The 21,745-nt window shown below is 36.6% G+C and overlaps 1 protein-coding gene across 4 annotated transcripts in view; it reads left to right on the plus strand.

Moving 5' to 3' along the window:
- Positions 1 to 21,745, plus strand: part of LOC128886390 (fasciclin-1) — a 441,990-nt gene that overhangs the window by 395,897 nt on the left and 24,348 nt on the right. For 2 of the 4 annotated variants that reach the window (XM_054141248.1, XM_054141250.1), the window contains exons 8-10: positions 710 to 952; positions 3,084 to 3,113; positions 20,028 to 20,242. In XM_054141248.1, coding sequence (XP_053997223.1) covers positions 710 to 952; positions 3,084 to 3,113; positions 20,028 to 20,242 — 488 coding nt within the window. The remainder of the gene's footprint in view (positions 1 to 709; positions 953 to 3,083; positions 3,114 to 20,027; positions 20,243 to 21,745) is intronic. The other 2 variants (XM_054141249.1, XM_054141251.1) reach the window with 1 other exon arrangement.

Raw genomic sequence — 21,745 nt, forward strand, 5'->3', positions numbered from 1 at the left:
GAGAAAAGAGACGCGCTCTAATTGTACGAATCGCTCTGTACAATGTTCATCAATTCCTACCTTGAATATTGATATCGAAAAGAATCCCTCGTGTCTCAAAACCTTTCGACTGTAATCAATGAGATCGATCCCACGATAAGTCTTTCACCCTCCAGCTTCCCCCAATTTTTCGTTCGATTTGGCAACGCGGGTTTAATTGTTCTTAACCAGCTACAAGCTTCGTTTTTGTATTAACAAAACCCTCCTCCTTATGTCCCTCGCGAGCATTTTATTTGTCATCTTCGTGCGAAATATGCGAAGCCATTTCATTACACAAGCATTTAAAAGCAACGTGCCCCTAAACGCAGCGAAATAAAAAGAAACCTTCGCCTTCATCGACTTTAAACTACCAAGTAGACTTTGATCAGAAGCCAGCATATACTTCCGCAACAATTGCAAACACTTGTTGCGTCTCAAAGGCAAACGAATTTAATCGAATCGATAAATAAAACTCGATACGAATAGAAATAATTATTCTCAACGATGCCGGGTGAAAAAAATTCTTCACAAATTTCGCACCACCGTGGTTCTCCATCCTCTTCCGTTACGTCTTTTCTTTTTTGATCATTTCCATTTAATTCTCTTCCGTTTCGTGTTAACGACCCCATGTAGAATCAGTTCGTCGACGCCGTTGGAACTCGTTAAACAGAAATCTCTTCTCTACGTTCAGGAAAAGGAGGACGGACCGGTGTACAAGTTTTACGAGACATTGCGCGACTTCGGCGACGACATCATGACCACCATTAATCATCTGCGCGACGTCACCCTGTTCGCGCCCAGCAATGCCGCGTTGGAGGAGCCGGGCGTGCAGCAGATACTTCAGGACAAGAAACGCATCACAGAGATCCTGAACCTTCACTACGTCAAGGAGCGGCTGCCCCTCGACAAGATCAAGAACAAGAGCGTCAGCCAGGTGAGTCTGTGCAATTTACGAATTTTTAACGATGCTGGCAAACCGAAGGTTAAAGGTCCATTCCGCATCGTTTCGGTTGTACAGCTTCGAAGCGCTTCGAATACTCGTTGCAACTGATCCTGAGGATCTCGAAAATACGAGAAAGAACTGATACTGAAATGGAGGATATTTAGTAGAGATCCCTACTTCATTTGTATCGAAATACTTGGGTACACATGTAATTCAGGGGATATCCTGAATTAGGAGGTCTAAAAAAGCGGTTTTTCGTGAACTTTTATGGATGGAAAAAAATAATTAATTCTATCGGACTTTGTATCTTATTTTCATACATACTTGAGTAGTCTGTACAAATTTTTTCAACAAGAAATATTGAGTCGACTGTGACGCACATTTGTAGGCCACCGCACAATTAAAACCTCCTATCGGCGGGAAAGATGTAGGTCGTAATTTTGGTTTGACACAAAGAAACCAAAAGAAATTTTCATTTTCATATATTTTTCTTGTTAAAGTGATTTTTTTCACCCAAAGAACTCGTTCTTTTTTTCAAACTTGCAGCAATTTCACATTTCACCATTTTTGACTGTTTTTCTTAGTTCACATGGAAGAAAAATATATGAAAATGAAAATTTCTTTTGGTTTCTTTGTGTCAAACCAAAATTACGACCTGCATCTTTCCCACCGATAGGAGGTTTTAATTGTGAAGTGGCCTACAAATGTGCATCACAGTGGACTCAATATTTCTTGTTGAAAAAATTTGTACAAACTACTCAAATATGTATGGAAATAGGATAAAAAGGTTGATAGAATTAATTTTTTTTTCCATCCTAAAAAAATTTACGAAAAACCGCTTTTTTAGATCTTCTAATTCAGGATACCCCCTTAATGGATCTGTGTATTTTTTATCGAAATACACGGATATCCAGGTACGTATACGTGCATCGAAATACACGGGTATGTAAATTGACTTGAACATTTATTTTAACTAATAAATAAAGTTATACAAATTACATTTAAAACATTTATTCTTCTTATGTTTATATATTTTTTATTTATTTGTTTTATTGCTTATCAATATTTTCAAAATTAATAAGGATCATTATTTTATGTAGAATAAAAGCTTTCTTTACATAAAAGTTTGTATATAAAACTAATTGGATACTGTACCCGTATAATTCGATGTATGCGTACCCGTGTATTTCGATGCACGTGTACCTAAGTACCAGGATATTCGTGTATTTCGATACCCGGGTACCCGTGTTCTTAATTCCTTAATACACGGTACACGTGTTCCTTGTACCCGTGTATTTTAATACCCGTTCAAAACCGTGATCTCTAATTATATAGGGAATGGAAGTCTTAGTTGTTTCAGAAGTCCTAAAAGATCATTTCGAAGATAGTAACAGATTTAAATCCTAATTCGCGGAAAACTAGGACACTTCTTAGACTGAATTATTCAGAGTTTTAATTCCCGGCAGTTCTGAAATAGCGTTTAACACCTAGATCGCGACTTGCTGGAGTATTTAATTTCTTGATAGTTTGGGAGTGCCCTAGGAGCTCCATTTTTTATGTCTCTGGGTCTTGGTAGACGTCCAGGTGATCCCAATCCTATAATTTATTTGGAGACTGAAGTACCTTCCGGTAGCTTCCGTGTTCCTGCAGTCTCTAACCTCCTGATAGCATTTACGTTAACGAGAGACCTCACAGTCCCGGTAATCCTTAATTTCATGAGGGATTCTGTGTTCCCAGCGGTCCTCAAGGTCTCCGTATGCCCCATCAGTCTGAATGTCTCTTCTTGTTACTCCTTGTAATCCTGATGGATCCCCCTCCCCGAGTCCGCTACTCTGATAACTCCTCAAAAATCATCCAACTACCAAAGACTCTGGCGAAAATTTGAAACAGTTCCGAAGACTCTGGAGCTCAACTGAAATTAACTTCAATCGCGTTTAAACTAGACTATTCGAAGCGATTCAAGCCTCACCGTTGCTCGCAATCGTGCGAGCATCCATCGTTACCCGCCAATTCTTTGGTGGCGAAATCGCTTTGCAGACAATCGACGCTCTTTACGTTGCCCAAACTCGCGTGCACACGTTGATTAACTCAATGTTTCTCTGTTTTCTTTTTTTGCCCAAAGAAATCCTCGATCGGGAAGTCACACCTTGGGGTAATTACACATTTATACAGCTTTCAGTGTTTCTGTTCGACTGTTCGTGAACTTTCTGCATCTGTTTTTCCTTTTTCTTTTCTCTCCGCCTGATTTACTTCTCAGTGTCGATCCCAATCTGACAGCACGGTTGCTCGGCGAATCGTTGTGTGCGTTGACACCAGCTGCTCGTCAATTATCGCGAATCACGCGCGACAGCGGAAACGGGGAAAAATTATACCCACAGTGACTCAAGCTATGTGAACCTGGCACTCGACTTTTCAAAAATTAATTTTTTTTATAGAAAATGATAGTATTGGTGGTACAATCAAGTACAAACAAAATAGTTTCGTTTGTACCTTCATCAATAAATAACAAACATTTTTTAAATGGTCAACACCCAACATTGAGATTTTTGAGAACCGTTTTTTTCCTGTTCTTTGGAATCGTTTGTATCGCCTTTCGTTTCGTTTGTATTTCAATAATTTAAATTTTATAATTCAACCGTATCAACAATTGCTTGTAAAATTTAAACTATCGAAGTACAAACGAAACAAAAAACGATACAAACGATTCTAAAAAACAGGGAAAAAACAGATTTCAAAAATCTCAATGTCAGGTGCTGACCATTCTTTTAATTTTCTTTAATTATTAATTGATGAAGGTACAAACGAAAATATTGGCGGTACAATCGAGTACAAACGAAATACTATCATTTTCTATAAAAAAAATTGATTTTTGAAAAGTCGGCTGCCAGGTTCACATAGCTAATGACTCACGGCATTCTGAGATCGTGGACGCACGCGTTACTTTCGGATTCAGACATTCGAGATAGATCTCGTTCGCGCTTGTTTCGCTGCTAACGTTACTTTCCTGCACTTGCCAAGCTAATTAGATATTTGACAACGTGTTGATCCTTTCTTTTCGTTGAAACATAACCTATATCTACAGTTAAACACACATTCTCTAGAAAAATACATCCAGAAAAGTAATGGATACCCCCCCAAGGACGAATATCTGTATGCCAAGTTTAATAAGAGTCGGAAATTGTCAATTTAGCGATGCTCCTTGCTGGAAAAATTTCACCGGACCAACGCGACTGGACGCTCGCTTTTAATGCTCTCGGAAAACTACATCAGGGATCAAAGTTTTAATGAAACTTTTGCTGTTTGTATGCAAAGCTTCTTATAACACTCGGAACTTCCAGTTTTTTTTATTGAAAAGGACACGATCTCGTTATGATGTATTACTTGTTTGCCTGTTTCTCGTTCGAGTGCACAGCTTTCATAACAGTCTCGATACACTCTAGACATTCCCTTTAACGAGTTTTTCATTACAATAACTACCCGTCCACTTTCCAAGACATTTCCACGATCAAGTTACCTAACGAGAGTCGAAGATTCTATATTAACTCTTACGAGTCCATCTGTTTCAACAAACATTTCAAAAAATTAATAGAAGTCTTACACTGAATTCGATAATTCTATATTAACCCATTTTGATAACACGGAAAAGTGGAAAATTAGGTCTTATCGTCAATATTTTATTTGAATTCAATTTCCAAATAAATTTCAATTTCAATTTCCAACTAAATTCGAAGATTCTATATTAATCCTTTCAAATCACCCTCTTCCAACAAAAATATCCAATAAATTAATAGAAATCTGACATTGAATTCGTCAACTGTATTAAATACAATATACAGGGTGTCCCAAAACTCGGGGAGGAGCCGGAAATGGGGGGTAGCTGAGACGATTCTGAACAACAATTTCCGTTGCAAAAATGTCGGATGGGGCTTCGTTAAGGAGATATTAAGCGAAAACCCCGACCAATCAGAGCGCGCGTAGACCGTTGGAGCGGCCGTGGTAGCGTAGGCTACGCGCTGGTGGCCGCGCTTGCACGCGAACAAGTGACTCGACGTGCATCGAAGCATCGACCTAGCGCGTAGCCTACGCTACCGCGGCCGCTCCAACGGTCTACGCGCGCTCTGATTGGTCGGGGTTTTCGCTTAATATCTCCTTAACGAAGCCCCATCCGACATTTTTGCAAAGGAAATTGTTATTCAGAATCGTCTCAGCTACCCCCCATTTCCGGCTCCTCCCCGAGTTTTGGGACACCCTGTATATCAAACTCGATTATATCGCTACTTTGATGGTATATCCTATACCTTTTTATTATTCCCGTGAAAAGTTCCGTCATGCTGATTGAACGATAATAGAAAACCGTCATCCCTGGTCGACTTTGAAAGTTGAAGTAGCCCACGTTGTTATGATGTTAGGCGTCTTTCAACCAACTTTTACTTCCAATCCACTTAATCCGTGGAACTCTGTCTCCTTATCGGGTTCGAGCAAGGAAGTTCATTTTCATTTAACGCCAGTTCGCGAAACTTCCAGCCCGTTTATACAACGCTCCGTTAATGTAACATTCGTTGGAATTTCAATATTCGTTGTTGATATTGCAACGGTTCAGTAACTCGCGACATGCTAAATTAAACCTTTAACTCTGGTGGGTTATACGTCTGAAAAGTTTTGTTTTAATGTCTTCCGGAGTCCCTGTTATGGGGTCGGGGTATAATCTTCTGAACGCGATATGAATTCGCGTGAATTCCCAAAGTCGATTCACTTGGGAAAGGAAGATCGTGTGAAAAGATTTCAACCTACGATTTTCATGTATTTTTATTACATTATATGTAGGATTTGGAATGATCGAGGCTGGCGAATAAATTAGACACGTGAGAAACTTGTAAATATAATATAATTAATAATATAAAATTGAAAAGGTATGAAGGAAAGCTAACGAAACACGCCCATACGTACGACTGTTCTGACTACATACTAAAAGTCACAAGCTCTCGCAACGCCGCCAGGGTTTGAATAATAATCAATTACAATTTCTTCATTAAATAATTAATTTAAACAAATTTAATTCAATCAACTTAATTAATAAATATTTTGAATAAATGTACATAAAAATTATTTAATTAAAATTGAATTCAGTAGAGTTAATCGAAACTCGTTTAATTGACGATTGATATGAGCGAATTTAATCGAAGATATTTAATTGACGATTACTTTAAGCAAAATTAATTCAAAGTCGTTTAATTGACGATTATTTTAACCAGAATTGTGAAATGCTTAATTCACTTTTAATTAAATAATTTTTTATTACATTGTTTGTAATTAATTATCAATTAAAGACAGAAATTACTTAAAAAAGTAATTAATTAACCGATTGAAACATAACTTTCCTTCATATACAGGGTGGTCCACGCAATTGTTTCAAGTCATAACTCCATTATTATTACGAAAAAATGCCAAAGGAGATCGATACATAAAGACATTTGTTGAAAATATCTCGAGAACTAATAATTTTTTTGCCATGGTACCTTAATCATTTTTTACGTAGAATGAACAGAAGAATCGATCTGTCTAAAAAAAATATGCATTTCTATTTAAAGAAATGATGCAATTGTTAAGAGCGTATGCACTGCTGCATCTAAAAGAAATTTAAAGGCCCACAGATGTAACGTTCTTCGAACCATTTATCTTTCCCTTTTGGCATTTTTTCGAAAATGCAATAATAACGGAGTTATGACTTGAAACAATTGCGTGGACCACCCTGTATATCAGAGAATATTCGTTTGTACATTTTTCGTGGGAGTCAGCGTGCTTTAAACGTATTTAAAAGTGAATTTTTATGGTGAGACTTGGTAAGAACGAAAATTTTTCTACGAAAGAATCTCCTATTCGACTGAACCACGAATTTTACTGAGTTTGATATAAACTTATGAGTAATTTTCTTTTCATTTGTATCCGCCTAATAAAAATATTCAAGTTAATTGTCCCTTAGAACGTGGTAATAATGAAGTAGAACTATTACTACAATTTTTCCATGGAGCGCGAAAAACGTTTTTCACCGGACAAAAAGGAAATGAAAATCGCTTAATTGGGACGATGGATTCCATTATACCGTCAGGCGAGGATAGGAGAATAATTCCCGCGTAATTCATAAATTCCAGGGAATTTATCCGTTTTTCAGCAGTATTGTTCGCAAATTTGCTGTTTATTTACACGAACGGTTACACGACAAATTTATCGGACTACACAGAAGCGTTTTGCAAATCGGACCTATGAAAAATCGCAATTTTGCCGCTGATAATAAACGGGCCGCGCGAATAATACGAGTGAAAATATAATTCCCTTTGCGAAACATGCCAGTAAGTGAAATATTTCGAGCTTCCGCGATTTTTTAAACGCTAGGTATAAATTAAATAGAATTCGTTTCCGTTCTTTGAAAGGCATCGTTGTGAATAATGCGAGTGTAGTTGGGGAATTAAAATTGAACTGGAATTTTTCAAATTTACGTCCTTTGAGTTATATTATGCTTTCTATTATTATATTTTCTAAATGAATCACAGGACAAAACTCGTAAGCAAATGGTCTGTGTTGTATTGTCTCTTCTTAAAAGAGAAAGATTTTTCGTTTACAAGAACCATCGCTGCGCGTTTGGGTTTCTTTGCTAGACACAAGTCAAGAGGGTGTAGCTGTGTCCCATCTTGACTTGTTTAAACGAAGTATGGGACCGATAGGGTCTATAGTTACGTGACGAAATTCTTCGTTACTGACCTCGCTTTCATTCGAGCTGCTTCTTTCGTACAGAACAGACGTGCCGTTCCGACAGTGATGGGCAAAATCGTAATCGCAAATACGAATACGATTGTAATCGAATGTTTTCGAGTTGTAATTACGATTACGATTGTAATCGCATCTTTCCGAGTTGTGATTACGAATACGATTTCAATCGTAATCGCAAATTTTTCTGCAAACTTTTCTACGATGGCGACTGTATTTTTAAAGATTTACAGCCATAGAAATTCTTTACCTCAAAATCGACTTCAGATTCGTGTTCCTCGCTCCAAAAAACTTTGAAAACCATACATTCGTCGGAATGGAAAATGAAAAATTTTCAATTAAATTCGTGCCCATAGAGCAGAGCCTAGATAGGGTAACTTTTCTAAAAATTTTTATTTAGGCGAAAGCATGGTTTTCTAAGTTTTTTAATGTGAGGAACACGAATCTGATGTCGGTTTTGAGATAAAGAATTTCTATGGCTATAAACCTTTAAAAATACACAACTCGAAAAAATTAGATTACAATCGTATTCGTATTTGCGATTACGATTTTGCCCATCACGATCACTGCCTTCCGTGTGTTTCTAATAAAGTTTTTAAAGTCAATTTAAATATAAAAGTCTAGCTCATTTATTCCGCCGACTATATTTGCAATAGTCAGAAACAGGAAATAATATTGCCAAAGAAATATACGTGTCAATTTGGCCAAGTAAAAATAAATATGTCTCTCAAAAATGAATTAAACTTTAATCCAGCAAGAGAGTATAATAACTGTACCCTACTATTACACATAAAAAAAAATGATACTACTGCACGTGGCTACTAAATAAGAGCTAAATACCTCTTCACTAGACCAATATTCACCACCCTCGCCTACTCTAGTTCTCAGTGTCGCCGTCTATGGATGGAAGCACGTTGTTTTAACGAGGGAAACTACATTTTCGAGGTAACCAGAGCTAGTAACTCGTTTAATCCCCCCAATAATGTCTGAATTATCAGCTCACACGAAAATTCCTTAATCCAATTTCTTAATCGCGTTCGCTGAACGCTTACAGGCGTCACGAACCAATTCACCGTCACGAACCAATAATGAGAAAAATCTGAAACAATGTACACCCGTTCTCGGTACCATAATTAGTCCGTTAAACGTCTAATACCCGTCGCTGGCGTGAAATTTCGCAGGTTTGATAACCGATAACCAACGTATCGAAAATGTCCACTCTGCTCGAAAATCCCGTTACTCCTGGTTAGAACAATTTGCTCATTGTTTACAGTAATTAATGTAGCAGTAATACATGCATCGCGGATGGTAAACGAAGGTGGGCAAAGTCAATATTGGGACGACCGTTCGGTACGCCATCGCTGCCAATAAATATTCCTGGTATTACCGGTCGATGTCGTTAATTAACGGGCAATTAGCGACTCGATATTAGTGTACCTGTACGGCTTTTATCATAACCCATTCGTAAATTAATTCATGCCTCACGGGAAGCTGCCATTTCGTAAAGGCTTTCTTATCAGATCGTTAATTAATCGATTGCAGAAGCCGATTCTAATTTCGAGGAACGGATTGGCGCGTTTTAGAGTGAAACTTCGATGATGAAAATTACGATCGTTTAACACGTCGATTGGGCCAGAAATTGATGACAGGAGTTTTATTTAAGAAACTAAAAAAATTAATTTAGTAAGTGAGGAGGTAATTAAAATTTTTAGATTATTGGTGGAAGCAAGAAATAAAATAAGAATATAGTTTTATATTAAATGATATTTTATTTATCACTTGGAGGCTCAGAGAGGTAGTTGCGTTCACCATCGAGGTTGTCTCTCGACTAACTGACACCCTAACCGTCGAACTCAAGTTTTCGGCACGGGTGTTTATATTAGGTGAACTGGAAGATAATGTCGTTTTTGTAATTTTAAATATTTGTTTATCACTCATCGGTTCATTGATTTTTATCAATCTGGCATTGAAAATTTTACACACCTGATGGCAAAAGGCTGCTGATAACGAAGGCGATTTCATAATTGATTAAAAATAGAAATTTATTAAAAATTTGTTTGAATTTAATGTAAAAGAAACAACATTACTTTCCAGTCTACGTAATATTAACAGACTTATCGTCCCCGCACTTCTAAAAACTAAAGAGCCGCGAGGACTTCAAAGAAGAATACAATATTTAGATCCAATTAATTCAACAAAAATAAATGTGAACTCGTGAATTTTGCGAGGTTAAAAAATTAAATACTACGATAAATGTTAACCCTTTGCACTCGAGAGGTGACTCTCCGTCACCACTAGGTTTTCTTTAGGTTTAATTTCTTTGCAACTCGAAGTGCGAATAAAATGATTGTCGTTGAAGCAAAGGTGACCTGACGATTCATCAAATCTCAAATTAGAGATCTCATTTTCGAAGTCAATAAGATCGTAGCATTCGTGGCAATAGAAGGCTGCTAAGAAAGCATCTCGAGTTGCTGGTAGATACAAGGGTTAAGTTATCTAATCGTCGATAGTCTCGAGACAAAATTTTGGCTTTGTAGAAATTTTCACGAGTTTTAATCTGCCAGACAACGTGTTAAATAATTATTCTCCCCTTCTGTTCGTTTGAAAATGATACACAGTGGGTGTAGAAAGTTTTCGTACACCGATCCATTTCCAAAAAAAAACTATGTAAAAGTGTAATTTATTATCTTATTTTTTATAAACAATGGCATTCTACATATTCTCGGAAATCTCTAGAATAGATAGAGTACAAAAAAGAATAACTATTTATGTAAGTTTTTAAAACTTGATTACACAAAAAAGGAATTTACATTAATTTCTAAGTTATATACTTCTATTATATATATTTATTATTACTATTATTGTACAAGACTTGAAGTAAAGGGATCTAATATTTTCTAGCTTAGTATTATATAGTATTATCTAGTATTAAATATACTTCCTTCGTGGGATTTCTTTTTGATGTTATAATTATTGTAACTTTTCTAAGCATTAAATTAACTAAATTATTAGTTATTCGAAGTGGGGTCTTTTTCCATTCCTCTATTAGGTTTTCTAATTCGTACGGAGCAATAAACTAATGTATTTACATTACAAACTCTACTGTAAATGGTTCGTCATAAGAATCGTACAAATACTTATTGCTTCTATACTTTTACCCAGTTTTCGCATTTTTTTGTCAATCTCACAAATTATATTGACTAGTAAATGTTGTTTGGACTATATCTATCTTAGAGACTTCCGAGAATATGTAAAATATCATTGATTATAAAAAAAAGAAATTAAGAAAGCTACAATTTCACAGAAAAGTTTTTTTGAGAAATTGATCAGTGTACGAATACATTCTACACCCCCTGTACGTCACCTGTAGAAAAATACAGACAACCCCATAAATATTCGTATCCTCGTTTAAAGAAACTTGTATAAATTAAATAACAGGTTTTATAGGTTCCCTTACAAATTTTTCATTGTAAATTTATACACACGTAAAGTTTGTACTTTGTACTGAAATATTTATTTGAGAACACCAAACCTATAATTTAATCTAGGCTCTTCGATAGATTCTCCAGACACAGGGGGCGCGAATATTTATTGTACCGACTGTAATACGGTAATTCAGTCCCTTTTGAACGAGCAATTTGGAGTATTTGAATTCCAATTCGAAATTGACAAGAGAAATAACTTTTCGATGAATCTCTAGAGGCCCTCGTGGTCGCAGACCCTAAAGTCCACGCTTTATTTCAATTCTGCGTGTAATTTCACTGAGAATAACAAAGGGTCGCTGTATCCAAACATTGATTGGCCGATTATTCGCATTATTGACACACTGTTCTATACACCTGGATTATTTTCGACGCGAGAATTTCGACCAGGTGAATGCCAACCTGTTGGGCAAGTCGGGGTGGCCACGAACGAAATCCATGGCGATCAGTTGAGTAATTTATCGGAGACAAATATATGGAAATCGAGTAACGGGACCACTGAGACTGGGTTTGGGTAATTGTGAGGAGTTCAGGAGGAACATCCAGTTTTGGTTAATCGAAAAGGGACTTGCGGTACGCGACGACCGCGGACCCTTGCACTGAATCTGATGTCGAGGAATAATTGTTTCTGAAATTTGTTCGAATGATCGCTTTACTTAGAAATTATTGTAATTAAGAAAGTGAAGTAAGGAGAGCTAACGAATAATCATAATGTCAATGAATAAATCACTGCTTTACTTTGATTGTATTTATAATAGAAAATTACGTTGTTATCAATATTTTAATTAACTGTCAGCTTCGTTTATGATGGAAAGGGTGTAGACGATGGATGCAAATTTCATGCCACCCTTAACGGACGACGCGAAATTTGAAATTCAAAGTATTTTATGATAAACAGAATATAACCAGCACTGCTTCATTTTATTATTCTTTTTCCTGTCTATCGATTATTCAGTGACATTAAAATTGTAATTGTCCATTCGTTCAGTTTAAGCGTGTTCGTTTTATATTGGTAAATTCTTCTTCTCGAATTGCCTCTACATTACATGCAGTTATTCGGTCTTCTATTTTGGTTTTACCTTTGATGACCACGCCAATTACATAAACAATTATTGCAATTTCCATTACGGCTATAATTTGAGAGTAGGTAAATTGATCGTACAAAACGGGCCATATAATTACACATTTGATACGAATTTGAGGAATAATTACTCAAGTACAAATGCATATGAGTAATTCAGTCGAGAGAAATCCATGTAGCTAGTCTAAAGCTGGCAGTTGAAACATGTAAAGGTTTTGGATGTGCAAGTTTCTATCTACGTAAGTCAAACTCAAATAAAAATGATCGAGACATCACTGATGTGATAGTTAACCAAATTGTATAAATAATTTTCTGCAGAATTCGTATGTTCACGGACACAGAAAAATATTTGACACACATACCAAATATATTATTATTGATACATTATATATTTTTCCGTTCGTAATCATTAAATTGCGGATTTGTATGCATTTATAATATGTCAAAATATGCAAAATATATGGAAAATATATGCAAAATATATGCAAATATATGCAAATATATGCAATGTATATGCTAAATATAAGTATAGGAAATGTATGTATGGATCTATAAAATAATTATATAATAATTACTTATTATTACTACATAATTATTTAATAACTATTTTTTATTGTTTTATTTATTATAATTTATAGTAATCTTCTAGGGACATCTATCTTATTTATTCTGGCGGACCATTAAATAATCGGATATACATTTATGCAAAAAATATGGACAATATGGAAAAAATATGCAACATATGCTATATGCAAAATATGCAAAATAAAAAATATATTTTTGGAATTATGTAATCATGACATAAATTTCTGTCCAAGTCCCATTCGTCTACCTATTTTCTATAAAAATATGCATTTGCATAAAGATCTGTAGTCTAGTAATCATGTTCTTCAATGTCAGCTGTATGTCAGATACACACAAATGCTTCCTGATCGTTGAACCATCCTCGATACCAAAGAAACTTAATTTGTCGAATAGAAAATTGTATTGATTGCATTTCGCAATTAGCTGGCACAGCGATCGAGGGGGGGGAGGGATGAGTTGTCGTGAGCCAGAGATTCCGTAGGGTTGGATATCTCGAGTCCAGAGCAACTACTATCGATTTTGACCTGTGAATGCAATTACGGGAAATCACCGATATAGCTAATTACTTCAATACCCACGGCTTCAATCACTGCACACGGCGATACGGTACGCTGCCTTTAATTATACGCCCCGGCCGTTAATAAATTAACATTCTACCGGGGCAAATAAAATTTAGCAAACTCGCGCGATAAAGGCCCGGTTCTCATTATGCGTTCAATCGACGCTTGACGGACGACTAATGATCAACAAAATATTTTACTGCAGATTGATTAATTCCAACGCGTTGTTTACATTCTTGCTAGCGCTTGTAGCTATCGAGACTTCAAAAAGTCAATCAATTTTTGTTTAAATCAGTTTATTTTCTATAACAGAAGTTGTCAGGACATTGAAATTATTGTACGTACAGTGGGTGTAGAATGTATTCGTGCACCGATCAATTTCCCAAAAAACTTTTCTGTGAAATTGTAGCTTTCTTAATTTCTTTTTTTATAATCAATGATATTTTACATATTCTCGGAAGTCTCTAAGATAGACATAGTCCAAGTAACATGTATTAGTTAATATAATTTGTGAAATTAACAAAAAAAAATCCAAAAAGTGGGTATGGTGGCTTATGACGAACCATTTACAGTAGAGTTTGTAACGTAAACACATTAGTTTATTGCTCCGTACGAATTAGAAAACATCAAATTTCCAGTAAAGTATTTTTAAAAATGGCTCTAATCACTTCGAATAACTAATAATTTAGTTAATTTAATGCTTAAAAGAGTTGCACTAATTACAAAATCAAAGGAAATCCTACGAAGTATTTTTTGTTTTTTTTTAAGTTTTAAGTCGCATTAACAATTCAGATCATGAGCAACATTATGCATTTACATTTAACATCATGTATAATTTTACATTGTGTTGCTTGATGGGACTACAGTGTGTTAATTTACATGTGCAAGCTTATGTTAGCTGTGATTTTACAATTTGTTATAGATCTTGGTTTCTTTTGGAAATACAATTAAGTTTTTGATATTGTCACGAGAATTCATTATTTCATTTATATTGTTTTGGATCTTGAGGTTAGCCCTAATTCTATTGAAATGCTGGCAGTTAAATAGGATGTGTTTCATGCTGAGGATTTCGTTGCATATTGTATATTTGAGTGCACTCTCTTTTAAGAACAAGTAGGTATGCGTAAAGGAAGTACTATATATACTTGTAAATTAATGTAAATTTGTTTTTTTTTAATCAAGTCTTAAAAATGAAACAGTTGCGCGGATACTTATTGCTTCAATATTTCTATCGATTAATTATTTTTTTCTCGTTAATTTCGCAACTTACGTAAATAGCTATTCTTTTTTGGACTCTATCTATTCTAGAGATTTTCGAAAATATGTAGAATGCCATTGTTTATAAAAAATGAGATAATAAATTGCACTTTTACATAGTTTCTTTGGAAATTGATCCGTGTACGAATACTTTCTACACCCACTGTATTCATTTGTGACTGTCTTTGTTTACTTCTTCAGAAGGTCATTCTGAACCAAAAAAAAATGTAAAATTTCGAGAATGAACTGATGAATAATTTAACGTTAATAAATTTAATAAATTTGTGATTTCTCAAGTCACTCTACCGATATTACATCCCCTCATTGCTGATTAAAATGTTCCACTTGGAAAATGTAGAATTAGTACCTATTAAATATTAATTTGACCCCTGCAAGAGATCACGCCTAGATTCAGGGGTTGAGTAAACCGATAAAGCAACGCTTTGCGTCGCCCTTTAATTGTTTTCCGAGTGGCTGGCGCCGTCCAGCCAAAATATGCGCAGTTTTTATGCCAGGTGTCGACCGATTTGCATTAAGCAACGCGGAGGCGCGCTTCGCCGCGGATTTATCGCGAGGATATGTTTTATGTCGCTTCTGTACTTTATGACGCGGTGCCTCAGCCCCAAATGAGACGATAAAACAACCGCGGAAGAGCAACACTAAAGTCTCGTAACGCCACATTCAGTTTCATACGAGATAACGCCGACGCTTCTCTTTTTCTCTGTCCCGAGACAGATATACGTTCGCAATTCATTCATCTAGCGTCGTACCGCGGACGTAACTCTTGTCACGTGCAGGAAGACCTCGATTATTGCGCGCGAGCTTCGAACTTTGCACGACAAGGACAAACGAAGGAATGATCATTAGAAATAAAGTTCGAGGCAGTGGTGGAGGCATACAAAGCTACTCACTGTTTCGATTGTCTCAGAAACCTCGATTGTTGCAGGACTTCCAAGCCCAATTCCTTACAACAGTCGAAGTTCCACTGTTGTTCATCATTGAACCGTAGAATTTGAATGTGAGACAGAGTTTAGTTCTATGTAGTTCTCAAAGAGAGCGCTGTAGAGTCTAAATTCAACAGTGGTCGATAGGAGGCATTGTTTACACAGACTAATTTCAATATCGACCACTAGATGGCACAGAGAATAGGCCTATGCCGCCATTTTACTTCTCATCTTTTGTTCTTACTAGAAAGGAAAGGAAAAGTAATTCCTGTTTCGTTCTAGGTCCACTAATAATCTCGCGAATAAAGAATTTCCACTATTTAATGCTTAGAATGTCATCTAATATCTCAATAGTTAAATGGATTCAAATCGATGGGGGCCCTTTAGTATCGCGAGAGGATATACAGTTTGCTGGAATTAGTATAGTCATCTCGACGGCAACTATACCCGAAGGAATAAGAGGAAATTGATCAACAGTTCCATTTCATGACCAATATCCATTACGTACGAGCGTTCGATTGCTCGAATCATTTTCATTGGCAAACACATCCTCGTCCTCCAGTCGATTTACCCTTCTGCCGATGATCATTGCTCTGTTGTTGATCCGATTCGGTAACTTTGCCATGATCATAATGTAAAAGAAAACACCTGAATGGTTGGCGCGACTTAAGATGGAGAGAGATTGTACCGTGGGGAGCAAACAGAGCGGATTTTCTTTCAAATCCTCTTAGGGGTTGTAACGCGCTGGATTAAAATTCAAATTACTCGAATTATGCGAAATACAATGAACGTTGTGGCACTGGAACATTGCAGAAATCCGTTACGAAACGATAACAGATGTTACATTATCTTTTCTTGACAAGCAGTAAGAAAAAATGTAGAAAATATAATAGAAACATCAAATTTGGAAACGGAACTAGAAGGCCTTTCGCGAAGCCTCAAAACAGTGTTTTGGATGAAATAAAAAATCTAAGCATCCTCTAAATAATAATAAACATAAGAAATTCTAAAGAGAGACACAAAACAGAGCAACGTCATTTGGTTATGTAATAAAAATCACATCGACCGTGACACCAAAGAATCTAAACCATTCGTTCTTTCAACTTACTCGACTGGTTCAAAAACAGCGAGATAAATTATTTTTTCCAATTGGATCTAATGGAAAATAAATACCTAATCGTTGAATTACTTCAGAGAAGCAGTTGCGTTAGCTCGGAGAGTACGTAACGCGATTAGACGGGGCAGAAGGACGCCAGGGAACGTGGAGAAACTACCAAAGGGAACAGATACGGTGGGGGAGTAAATGGAATGAAACGTAAAATGAAGAAAACGAACCGTGATCCGGTAGAATGAAAAGTAAAGGTAGTGATCTCTCCTAGGAAGAGGCTTATAGGAAAATTCTTTGCGCGGGGCGTGGATTTCCACGGAATTTATTAGATCTGCCCTTTGAAGCCCACCAGCCACGGGAAGAATTCACGAGGAGAGGATCAACTGAAATTTAAGAAAACATTCTAGTCTAGACGGTTTTCAGATGACTTCATCAAAGTAGAATATAAGGAAAGCCATTCGACAAATGTGATACAAATATCGAGTGATCTCCAATATTCTGCAAGATAGAGCATTTCGTAAATTACGATATTAATTTGGACTGTCCAAATTGAGTCATCCAAATCAACCAATTCAATTTTTGTTCGAGTTTACGTGAATTTTACTATTGTCTAAACTAGAATAAATGATATATTAATTGACCCTCTACTGCATGAATTTTAATTTAATTTTCCGAAGGAAGTTACTTCTTGATTATAAAAAAAAAATAGATAATAGAAAAATAGACTTTTCGAAGTCGGTTAAAAATGGAACCGTTTCCAGTCATCCAAATCAACCAATTCAATTTTTGTTCGAGTTTACGTGACTTCTACTATTGTCTAAACTAGAATAAATGGCATAAAAGTTGACCCTCTTAAATTTTTGTTTACAATAAAGACTGGACAAGTGCAAGAAAATCGAGACCAAAATGTTGCAGTTATCCAGTCGAGGTTTCTATTCTGTGTTTACATGTGGCTCGAGTCAATCATCGAACGTAGAAAAAGATAGAGAGTGAAAAAGAAAGAGCTCCGAGGAAAAAAGCAGTCGGCAGAAGCGTATCAATCGATCAAAGGAAAACCCTCCCCCTCCCCCCCCCCCCCAGTGGTGGGGATAGCTATCTTGCATTTATCCAGTGAATACTGTCTTGCACTTATCCAGTATTTACTGTATTAGGTAGACTGGAAAGTAATGTTGTTTCTTTTACATTAAATTCAAACAAAATTTTAATAAGTTTCTATTTTTAATCAATTATGTAATCGCACTCGTTATCAACAGCCTTTTGCCATTTAGTGTGCAAATTTTCAATGCCATATCGATAAAAATCAATGAGCTGATGAGTGATAAACAATTATTAAAAATTGCAAAAACAACATTACTTTTCAGTACACCTAATACTTCTTAAACGAAATTATTTCTTGGTTATCAAAATCGAACCAGTTACATAAAAATATACTTTGTATTCCTTGATGGAACCCATCTCCTGAAATCTACCCTAACACCTTACACAAAAGCCGTGTACGATTTATGTTAATCCAACAAGCTTCGTAAACAACGAAAGGCAAGCCAGGATACTCTACGGAGTGAATCCTTTCTGAAAATTATAACATCCCTCCTTTCCGTGCTGGCTGAAGTACGCGTAGAGATGCACACATAACGAAAAGAACTTATTGCTAACTGTTTAACGACGTTCCCTCCAACTCCTACCCCTCACAATCTCTTCTTTCAGCTTTATGCGAAAGTTTCGAGTAGGGGTACGCACATAACTTTTAACTCCTCCTCTCGCCTTCCGTCGTAACTCGCAGTTAGATATGTACGAGTGTCTTGTTTGCACGAGGCTGACTTTCAACTGTTCTTCGAATAAAATCGCAACGTCGGCTGTCTCGTTAATTACAAACTGCGCACCGAGTTCTGGTTTTCTCTCTGCGATCCTACTTACAGGAACAATGGCCCAACGAATCGATAACACGATATTTTGCACGATATTTTGCACGATAAATTGCGACTAAACAGTGGTAGAAAAAGATGGTTGATATTTTGGGAGTAAATTTTCAATCTAGTTTTCGTATCTACTTTTTATTCTGATTGTTCATTGCTTCGGTATTAAGGGGGGAGTCTGGTCCAGCTAATGTATTAGGTTGTCCCAAAAGTTTCTTTCGCTTTATTAAGAAGTAATACATGCACAATAGTTTATGTTTTATGTTACATTACTGAATTGTGCACGATTCATTTTGCTCCATCACTGTTACAACATGAATATCTATGAAATTAGATCGTCTATTTATATAAATACAACCACATAAAATAATTGAGTGCAACTCGCGAAAGAAACTTTCGGGACACCCTAATATTTTTCTAATGCATACAATTTCCAGATATAATTAATTTCTGTTATTGGAACTTTTTTTACATATAAGGGGACGTTCAAAGCAGAAAATTTGACAGTGTAGATTTAATTTGAATGTATACATATGTATATAGATATAGTAGTCGCAAGGAAAGAATTCGGTCAAAGCGGTGGGACGCATAGTTCATCGAATTTTTATCCGATTCACTTGATTCAACGCTTAAATTGAAGATAATTAAGTTTATATACTAATGAACCTCGACTCGTAATGAATTATTAGTATAACATAAAGTTATTGCAAAATAACGGCCGACATGTATCGTTCATTTTCATGTTTTCTGCCGCCATTTTTGCAATTAACAATTTTTTTGCAAATTGAGGTTCATACGCATTTTACGTACCTACTAAAGAAAAAAAATTTCTGATTTTATCTATCAGATGTTTTCCCAGGGCTCCACGCATCCCACCGTTTTGACCGAATCCTTTCCTTGCGACTACTATATCTATTGCATGTATACATTCAAATTAAATCTACACTGTCAAATTTTCTTCTTTGAACGTCCTTTTACGTGTAAAAAAAGTTTCAATAACAAAAATTAATGATATCTGGAAATTATATGCATTAGAAAAATACATTAGCTGGACCAGACTCCCCCCTTAAAAGTGATTGCAGTATTCAAACTTGCTTGACATTTATTCGTTAAATTCCTACAAGCTCTTAACGAATGAAAGCGCGAATCTTTCTCTCTCAAAATCTCGAACCCTCCTTTTCCACCGAATTTCCAAAGAGACCAATTAAAAAGTAATTCAGTCCCTGTTTGATTCATAATTTAACACGAAGTGGCGTAATATTCGAAATGTGTACATCCTGTCGCTGTTCGGTGTACAAACACGAGTGGCACGCTTCCCAGGCGTGTCGCGCGCCCTCGTTAACGTCTCCTTCATGGTTTATCGGTTTTTTATAGGTGCCCACGGCGGCGGACCGGAAGAGACTCTACTTCAACGTAGTTCAAGGGCCCAGCGGAAACCAGACAGTGACCGTCGAAGGCGGGGGCGTGAACGCGACCGTGGTCACAGCGAATATTGCCGCCACGAATGGAATCATTCACATCATCGACAGGGTCCTGGGTGTTCCTTACACGACTGTGTTGGAGAAGCTTAAGACCGATCCCATGCTCAAGTGAGTAGATCAATTTTGTCATGGTCGATAAATTAAATTACTGAGGGATTATTGCTGATGTAATAAATAACTACGAATGCTGACTAAGTAAATTAACCCCCTACTCTATGATTAAAGTAAAGTCTCTTGTCCACGTTTGTACGACATGTCTGGCTTGTGCTTTTCATGACGGAATTCCTTATCCTTATTCCTTATGCACACGTTGTTATAAAGGGTTAAGAATGGTGTGTATGTATATCAATGACGCACAGTTGTAAGGCTACGTTTGTTTTGAACGCGACAATCGAGTATTTTAGGTTGGACATATGAAAATACTCACGTACATGACGAGAAGACCTCTAACCCAAGTATGTAGTACCACAGAGATAGCCGAAACGATAGCTGGTGGTTCAAGGAGTCCGCAGAAGTTGTTTCGTCACCAGAAAGTTTAACTGTCGCTCCATTTGTCGTTTCTTGGAGCAGAGTCCTCTGTGTCTCCCAAACAGCGAGTATTATTCAAACTGAAACATAAAGACAACTATCATTAGCGAAAGGTATGATAATATTTGAAGAATTGAGTGCTCTATTTATTTTTGTGGAGGATTCGTTTTCTATTATAGGGGATGATAATAATATAGCTCTATACACCCTGTACGTACCTGATCAGAAGACGTTTAACCCAAGCACGTAGCATCACGCGGATAGTTGAAATGATAACTGATTGCTCAAAGTAGACCACAGAAGTCATACCCCCACCACAAAGTTTAACTGTCCTCTGTGTCTCCCAAACAGCGAGTATTATTCAAACTGGAACGCAAAAACAACCACCGTTAGAGGAAGGGATGTGTATATTCTGAGAAGTAAACGCTCGACTTGTTTTTGTGAAGGAATCGCTTTCTATTGTAGAGGGTGATCATAATATAACTGTGTGCAGCCAAGTACCAGTTTTTTCACTGGCGAATAGGCGCCATAATTATCTAATACCCCGAAAGAAGTATGCTTCGCCAGCCTGGCTCGATACCTTTTACTCTGTTCCAAATTTAATTAAAATAACGCAACAAATCTCCATTCCAATTACCGTGAACGTGCTCCGCTCGACGGAGGAACTATAAACAGGGAATCTTACGCTGGGAATTGGATGGTTCCACGAGCCACGCGTCGAACACTATTGTCCTCGATTCCTATTGATACTGCCGTCCCTTTGTTCAACTTAATGGTCCACAATTCAAGGGACTCGGAAAGAGAAAATAGACCCGCTAGTTAAAGAGACTAAACAGTTTCTTTTCGTTAACCTCGAGCTACGGTTGAAATAGCTCTGTTCAACGTGCACTCCGATTGCTGACGTTGCTGACTTTATTCACGATAGAAACGTGACTTTTCAGTCTAGTACAAAATTTATTTCGAAAGCTTTAAGGTCCATTTACACACATCCGTAACGTGTCAGTCCGGATCCGTTCAGTTCTGTAATTTTAATATTCTCCTGTTGTTTTTAAATGGACATGTTCACTAGAGATGGCGTGAACT

This window comes from Hylaeus anthracinus, unplaced genomic scaffold (assembly GCF_026225885.1).
Source record: "Hylaeus anthracinus isolate JK02 unplaced genomic scaffold, UHH_iyHylAnth1.0_haploid 11982, whole genome shotgun sequence".
Classification (NCBI taxonomy): Eukaryota; Metazoa; Arthropoda; class Insecta; order Hymenoptera; family Colletidae; genus Hylaeus; species Hylaeus anthracinus.